General features: G+C 39.3%; 1 protein-coding gene across 1 annotated transcript; it reads right to left on the reverse strand.

Moving 5' to 3' along the window:
- Nucleotides 1–1075: 1075 nt before the first annotated feature.
- On the reverse strand, nucleotides 1076–1435 carry LOC149137130 (uncharacterized). The gene has a single exon (XM_089338520.1). It carries the CDS (start codon nucleotides 1433–1435, stop codon nucleotides 1076–1078), a length of 360 nt encoding a protein of 119 aa, XP_089194646.1.
- Nucleotides 1436–9000: the final 7565 nt, after the last annotated feature.

Consider the following 9000-nt stretch of genomic DNA (forward strand, 5'->3'; position numbering starts at 1 on the left):
TGTGTAACCTGATCAAGGTCAGTAAGGATGTCAACTGATGTGTAACAACGTTCTTGAGAAGGTAGCTGACTGAGTAAGTCGTAGTTAAGAGCGTTGACAGCTACAATTGTAGGTTCAAGAACAGCCCTAAGTCAATCTGGTTTTATGTATTCTGTTGTAAGATTTGGTTAAACGGCAGAACATAAGTCATCAGGGCTGGAGACAGATGGCCAATGGTGGTAGTGTCAATGTATCCGTTATTGTCGGACATAATTTGTCTATTGCTGATTTTTAGGAGCATTTCCGAAAACTGAGTTGTAGGCTGAGCATTCTGTATGAGTGATCTCATGTTGATGGTGAGTTGTTTCGATTGGGCATGCGACCAAAGGAGGGATTTTTAAGGCAGACACTAAGTTCATCAGCGGGTGTTCCTTTGGGTATAATACGCAGAGTTTGTCGAAAATCTCCTGCAAGAAGTAGAGTCGCACCTCCAATGATGTTGATGTTCGATCTAAGGTCTCTCAATGTGGTATCAAGTGCTTGTAGGGAACATTTAGAGCACATAGCTGCTTCATCCCAAACAAATGAGCTTGCACTTTTTCAAAATTGTCGCTTCGCCCAAAGAATGCATTATGTGGCACGTTGGGCTTTTTTGATGTGCTACATTGTAGAGAAGAGTCGAGGCTATTCCTGAGGAGACAACAGCAATAGCAAGGTCACCATTATGCCGCAACTTTGCAAGAAGAAGATTCAGGAGGCATGTTTTTCCAGTTCCACCGGATGCGTCTAAGAAGATGATTCCGCCAGTGTGTGTGTGAATGTTTGCGAGGACAAAATTGTATACGTCATCTTGATCGGAATTCAGAAGGAGGTTGTTGTCAGCAATGTACTGTTTTAGTCTGTGGATATTGTAGGGTGTTTCTCTAAAAACGAGGCGATTGGGACAGGTGACTTCATTTCTATCTAGAGTGTTGAGAGAATAAGCGTCTAATCATTGACTTCCAATTGTCATAACCAAGTCTTCCAAGAGAAGAAGCCCTCTGTTGTAAATGGCAGAGGTAGTGGGAGTGTCAATGCTACCTGTGATTTAGCAAGTCTACAGCAAAATATCATGACACATTGAGTCTTTGTATTTATTCCAAAGTAAATGTGCGTTTGTCAGGTTGCAGAAAACCAGCATTATTGCAAAAAGGTGTCGGAGCTTGTGCGGAGAACGACACAGAGAGGCCTCTTCGGGTGCATTATCATATTGATCATCTGTATCCAAAAATCTGTTTGGAGCAGGCATCTTTGAAAGTGCCGCATAAGTGGCCGTCCACTGTGCAAAGGTCGTCGAGGTTGGTCCCTTAATGACATGAAGTAAGAGCTGCAGAGGGAAGCATTCAGAGTTCAAGAGGTGAACTGTGTAGACGCGTCCGATTGTGTCGCCTTTGTACACGGCTAGATCCAATTGCATAGGTCGAACCTTGTTTTCGTCGTTGCGATTGGGAAGATGATTGATTCCATGTATAATAATGTAGCACTTCAGCATACAAAATAGACTTTGCGATGGGGTCGACTTTGCATAGGTGAAAGAGGGTTGTATGAGTGGTCTTTGGCGGAGCAACTGCTTGTTGAATGAAGTTGTCTCCTGTGAAGTAAATTCGCTGCCTATTTTCCAAATGAACGCTGAGATGAATCATATGGGGATATCGTTCTTAAACTGTGAATCCTAAGGTTCTGCATATATAGCTTCATTGGTGGATATGTAGCGTCCAGTTTCTAAAAAGTCACTTTTGTGAAATCTGTTGATCGTGTAGATTTTATTTGAAAAACGGCTCTGTCCTTTGGTAATATACTTGCATACGTAACGTATGGATTTGACAGAATTACAGAATTCTACGTTGAAGTGTGCATGAAATGTTTTGCAGAGCATCTTGTCGGGTACAACCCACCGAGTGTCAATCAAAAAAGTTTAGCGAGGGAGTTCATATGTAACAATCAATTTGTGAATATTACTTTGCAAAGAGTTACCTCCCTTGTTCACAATAGCTACCGTCCATCAGAAATGGAGGTTTTTCTGACCCTTTCGTTAGAAGCCGCTTTACTCCACATTACTCCATAAGCGAAACCTTCAAAGAGTGTAGAACCATCTGTGGAACATAAGTGATGTATTGCTAAGCCTGAACGAAATCGGATGAAAAATACTAATTTTACGTGGGATCAGTGTAATGGTTGGTCACATACACGCACATACGCACACACATCTTCCGTCTCTCACACACACACACACACACACATATATATATATATATGTAAGTATGTATGTATGTTCGTATGCATGCATGTATGCACGCATGTATGAGTGTTCGTGACAGCGATTGTGTGTGTGTTTATATATTTGTATCTGAGTATCTAACATGTTTGCGCATGAGAGCCACGACTTATAAATTTATATATTCATACATACATACATACATCATTCACATATACAGTTGCACTAAACTCATGTGAGAGTATAGCTACGGTAACTCGACCTGCTAAAAATATCAGCCAAATTTCACTAATATTAACAATCTATAACTACATAATAGTAACAACAACAACAACAACAACAACAGCGGCAGCAGTAGAACCAACAATGACAGTAGCAAGAAACATGTGAAAGAGTAACCATAATAATAGCTACGACCATAAAGATACTGAACGAAATTCTAAATTCTAGGACAGCTATATTGTATCATTGTTGAATACATCTATCGGCAGAAAGATAGACAAACGCAACGAAATGCTTAGGCTATGTCACAAATATGCTATCTAATTAAAAAATAATCGTTGGGACCCGTTGTAAAAGTGCACGAAGCTCTTGTGCATAAGCTCTTTTTTGTATAGTTTAGACAAAGGCAGCGTCCATGAACTTTAATCGAGGCCACCAAGATGGTAAGATGGTTCGTCGTAAAGTTATTGTGGTTAATATATCGTCGGCATATTAATCACAATGTTTTGTTTCTTTGTTCATGTTAACGCTAAATACATTGTTAGATATTACTGGAAAATTCTATTACCAGAGTAAATATGTTACATCTCAATAAAATTGAAAAAGAAATTCAAAGACAGAAATTTCCATCCAACCATCAAGAAACCTTCAAAATTCTTGGAAAAGGAACAATCAAGAGATGAACTAATAAACAATCACAGCATCGCTAGTGTAGAAATTCCACATCGCAAAAAGAAATACAAAAACAGTATCACGAGAATTCACCATATTATCAAGGAATATCAGCAGCGTTGTCTACAATTTGACTTTTTAAATAGCTTCTTTTTTCTGCAATACGAAAACAAAGCACATCATCATATTAAGCCTGAGGATTTTATATTTAAAACTAGCTTTGTTTTATTTTTTAATATATTGAGTAAATTTGATATTAATAATGTTTATTTCTGAATTACTCTTAATTAATGAAACGATATTTATTTCCTCTGCAGTGAAACGAGATTTATTTCCTCTGCAAATAAAAACTTTCAAAAATAGTTTAGCAATGTGCTTACTCTGCGGATAAAAAATAATTATCATGAATTTACAATGAATTTGCTGACGATGTATTGTCACTTCATGTAAATTATCAGCAATGAAATAACAGACAATGTATTTACCGAGTTGTAATTACTCGTGATAAATTTACCGGAATTTATGCAAAACTTATGACAGAAGGGGAGAGAGTTTTTGATACCTTGGGATTAGAAAACTGATCTTGAATGATTGCTGCAGAACCAACTCATATAAAGGTGTCCAAGGACCACTTGACGGTGCTGAACTGGATTAAATCTACTACCTGAGAACAAGTACAATTCACTCAATAAAGGCTACAAAGTCTCTCCACTTTCACACAGAAGGGCTGGGTCAAAAGCAATCTTTGGTAAAAGACGCTTGCCAGAGTACTGCGGAATGAAATTCTTATTTGCATGATTACATCTACACCAATACAGGACAGATATATCAGTTAATGAAGACAATAAGGTTGGAACTGATGATCACAGTATAGCAGAGATAGGGCGACTAATCATGATAAATGAGAGCGTTAGTCGGGTGTGAATGAATTTTCTAAAAGTAGGAGCTGATTACCCATCAAGCTATATTCTATATTGTTAAATAAAAGGACTTTGGGTAATATAGTCTACAGAAAAGACTGGTCACATTTGGAACGCTTTTGATCATAGGTCTGCATGTTGGGGGTCAATACAGTTTGTAATTACTTAGACAGATACAGGTATATCAAATATCACACAGGTATATCAAATAGTTCTTGATTTATTAAATTTATCTCCCCTGCAATCGAGGCTAGATTCATATGAGAAGTGGATATAATGTCCAGGTTCAAGAATTCTCCAAAGTTGAGATGCCATTTGGCAAAACGACTAGCTTATTGTCCAAAGATAAGGAGCCACCTCTAGAGAAATATTTTTGGCTGCTGGCCTTAATTGCTATTAAGTAATTATAACACATCCATCAGATGTAGACACGAATTTATGTTGAATGGTATTTGATATACCTATATTTATCTATGTTGTCTATATATAAGCCACTGGTCATTCTAGATTATTTCCCTTCGCTCATTTTTTGTTTAAATTCATTGTAAGTATTTTTATCGCTTCAGTCCTCGAAAGCTGTGTTGAATGGTTTTAGTGGCCTTATCTGTAGCAGCTGGAACCTCAGTAAAATCCAGCGAATATAGTAGCTATGAGTAAGGGACAGTCATCTTTACAAAAGTACATTCAACCAACCTGCTTATAGTTTATATACGAGGTGGTACCACAAACTTCCCGCACTGATTATGTTTATTAAAAAATAATTTATTTACTTAAGTTTCAACATCATCTTCTTTAAAGTAGTCACCTTGCGTGGCAATACACCGGTCCCTGTGTTCCTGACACTTTGGAATCCAGCCTGGAAGTCGTTTTCTGGAAGCGAGTCGGGGACCTTCTGGGATTCGCTCTTGATTTCGACAACGGTGTTAAAACGGCGACCTCTGAGCTGCCTTTTCGTCTTAGGGAAAAGATAGAAGTCTGCAGGTGTTAAATCTAGCAAATAAGGCCGGTGCAGAAGCGAGCTGGCAGAAACGTTAGCACGCCGGGTGAAATGCTTAGCGGGATTTCGTCTGCCGTTATGTTCTGAGTTGAAATTCCGCCGAGATCGACTTTGCCTTTCATCCTTTCGGGGTCGATAAATTTAGTACCAGTTGCGCACTGGGGTCGATGTAATCGACTTAATCTCTTTGTCTGTCCTTGTTTACATCCTCTATGTTTAGCCCCTTCTGGGCAATAAGGAAATAAGAAGCGATGCCATGCTGCTTTTGGCGATAAACTCATGAGTGAGAAGAGCTCGGTGACAGGGTGCGTTGTCGTTTTGAAGAATCCAAGACTTCGCGCTCCACAGATCCGGTTGCTTTCGCCGAATGTCCTCCTCGATTGACGGTCTGGCCCCGGGGGACAAATTCTCAAAGTACAATGCCGTGTACATAAAAAAAAACCGATGAGCATGCTCGTAATTGAGCTGCTGCTCTGTTGTGCATTTTCAAGTGCCTGTGCCACTCGAAACACTGCATACGACCCATTGACTCATTGCCGAAAGCTTGCCGAGGCATGCTCAATGTCTCTGTAGCAGACTTCTCAAGTTTAACGCACAATTTCATGTTGGCACTTTGTTCCAACCCTCTGTCCATGACAAACATCGCAGACTACAGGCATACACGTGACCACAAAAACAGAAATTTCACAACTTGCGAAGTAAACAGTAATGTCATTCGGTACACTGCCTCATGAATGTCATTGCTAGCTCTCATTGCGCAAGCAACCGAATGATGCAATCAGTTGGCGCACTACAGAACTATTCCGGGAACTTTTGATACCACTTCGTATAACATTTAACCATATTATGATGCATTAGGTCCTCACCCCCACCCCCGATGTACCTCGTATTTCTTAGTTACTAGTTTGTTCAATCTTCACTCCGTCTCGTTCTTTACATTTTTTTTTTTTTAGATGAAAATTAATAACCGATAACCAGGTCTCTCCCATTGTGATCTTCTCATTGCATAGTCTAGGGCGGGAGGGTCCACCGGTGATATCATGTTTTAAAAGAGACATTTCTACAATAGACACTCCGCAGTTTATTTCATTTACGGCTACATAAATTGTACACACATACGCACATATACACATATAAATATATATACATACATATATATATACGAATATATATATATATATATATATATATATATATATATATATATATATATATATATATATATATATATGTACGTATACTAAAATGTCCTTAGGTGCATGTATCTCATTCTCATATCTTTTCTATATTTGTTTATGTAGTGAAAGAGCGCGTGAGAGAAAAAGAGAGAGCGATAGAAAGAGAGAGAGAGAGAAACAGAGACAAACAAACAGACAGAGATAGAGACAGACACAGAGAGAAAGAGAGTGTTAGTCAGACAGACAGGCAAACAGAAAGCTAGCTCGCTAGCTAGATCTAGAGCGACAGTGAGAGAGAGAGAGAGAGAGAGAGAGAGAGAGAGAGAAAGGGAGACAGACAGTCAGACAGACAGACAGACAGACAGACAGACAGACAGACAGTTAGTTAGATACTTACATACATACATACATACATACATACATGCTTAGATATAATATTACACATTCTCTTGCGTGTGCATATATACATATAATGATAAACGTGTATATGTGTCGATCAGTTGGAGACATATGTGTGCGTGCTTCAGTATATACCTATATACGTGTATGTGTACATATGCGTACACATATATATTATCTGAAGATATATGCATATGCGCACGGATGTGTGTGCGTGTGTGAGTGATTATGTATGTGTGTGTGTGAGTGTGTGTGTGTGTGCGCGTGAGTGTGTATGTTTGTTTGTGTGTGAGTGTGTGTGTGTGTGTGAGTGTGTGTATGTGTGTGTGTGTGCGTGTGTGTGTGTAAAGAGATACGTGCCAATAGGTACTCACGTACAGTCGTATTCTTGCAAATCCCTCCACAACCACCCCCCTATTTCATTCCTCCACCCCTGCCCCGCATCTACTTCTAACCTCTCCCTACCACCTCCCTCCTCAGCTGCACTCATGTAATACTAATCTAGTCACACCTCGCACTTCACTCACGTTCTTGCACTTATTTCTCTCTCTTCCCTTCCACCCTAACCAACAGCCACCCACACTCTCTGTACCCGTATATCAACAAAACCTCTACCCTCTATCGCCTACCGTCGACTATACTCATCTATTTTATACTCTCGTACATCCCGCCGCTCTCGCTTACCCCCTCCCGCCCGTCTACGCGCGCGCGCGCACATACGCACACACATACGCTCACTCACACACGCATATGCAAGCGCGCACACACGCACACACTCACACACACACACATACACACACTCATTCACGGAGGCACGCACAATACACACACACATACCCATACATACCCATACATCCGCATACACGTATCTCTGTCTCGATTGCGTGATCCAGTATGTCCGCCTATATATAGAAACGATATTTGCTTACAATACGGACGGCCTCTATTTCACCGACAATGTAACACACACACACGCACACACACACAAACACGCGCGTGTATGTACATGTCTTATATACGCATGTATGCATGTATATGTGTATGTATGTATGTATGTATGTATGTATGTATGTATGTATGCATGCGTGTATGTCTTTATATATGTATGCGTATGTATATATGTATCAATGCAAGTATAAATTGCATGTGTATACATGTAATTTTTATGTATGAATATATGAACATATATATGTATATATATGTGTGTGTGTGTGTGCTTGTGTGTCTGTGTTTGTCCCCTCCAACATCGCTTGACAACTGATGCTGGTGTGTTTACATCCCCGTAACTTATCGGTTAGGCAAAAGAGACCGATAAAATAAGTAGTAGACTTCCAAAGAATAAGTCCTGGGGTCGATTTGCTCGACTAAAGGTGGTGCTCCAGCATGGCCGTAGTCAAATGACTGAAACAAGTAAAAGAGTAAAAGAGTAAAGAGTATATATATACATGTGTGTTTGTGCATGTACGTGTGTGTGTGTGTGTGTGTGTGTGTGTGTACAACGGCGGTGCATCAGCATGGCCGTAGCTCTGAGCTGAAACATCATAAAAATAAAAAATATATATATATATATATATATATATATATATATATCAAAGAAGAAGTAATAGAGTGACTCAAAGGCCGAAAGTTTCGTGCGTTATCCAGTTTGCATCGCGAAACCACCCATATGTATCCTCCTAGTACCTGCAAGTCTGATTATATGCTTATATCTGTGTTTAATATTTGAGGTATGAATTTATAGAAGTGGAACATGTGTTTATGGACTTACAGATATATACTTTCTAGATATACAACTGTACACACACACACACTCACACACACACACACACACACACACACACACACACACACACACACACACACACACACACACACACATATATATCTATGTATATAAAAATGAGAATGTGTGTCTGTCTGTCTGTGTGAATCCCTAAAACTCGAGAACTACGCAACCAATTTCATTCAAATTTTACACATGCCTTACTTAGGGTTCCAGTTGTGTTTTAGTAAAAAAAATGTTTAACTTCTTGCAGAGTTCGAGCCCACGGCAACATAATATCTCCTCCACTATTTAAGTATTACGTGTCAAAAGTGAAACAAAAACACTCATGTCAAATACTTTCACTTTAAAAATGAAACTATTCCACTAACTGAAACAATCACATTTCGATACTGTAGTGACAGATACTTTCACAGAGAGAGAAAGAGAGAAAGAGAGAGACAGAAAGAGAGAGAGAGAGAGAGAGAGAGAGAGAGAGAGAGAGAGATGTATATGTATACATATACATGTATATGTACACCATTTCGATACTGTAATGACAGATACTTTCAGAGAGAGAGAGAGAGAAAGAGAGAGTGAGAGAAAGTGAGAGAGAG

This window comes from Octopus bimaculoides, chromosome 2 (genome assembly GCF_046866305.1).
Source record: "Octopus bimaculoides isolate indiv1 chromosome 2, ASM4686630v1, whole genome shotgun sequence".
Taxonomy (NCBI): domain Eukaryota; kingdom Metazoa; phylum Mollusca; class Cephalopoda; order Octopoda; family Octopodidae; genus Octopus; species Octopus bimaculoides.

Excerpts from the sequence above, each read along its gene's own strand:
- LOC149137130 (XM_089338520.1), bottom strand. The coding sequence starts at position 1,435 with ATGCAATTGGATCTAGCCGTGTACAAAGGCGACACAATCGGACGCGTC.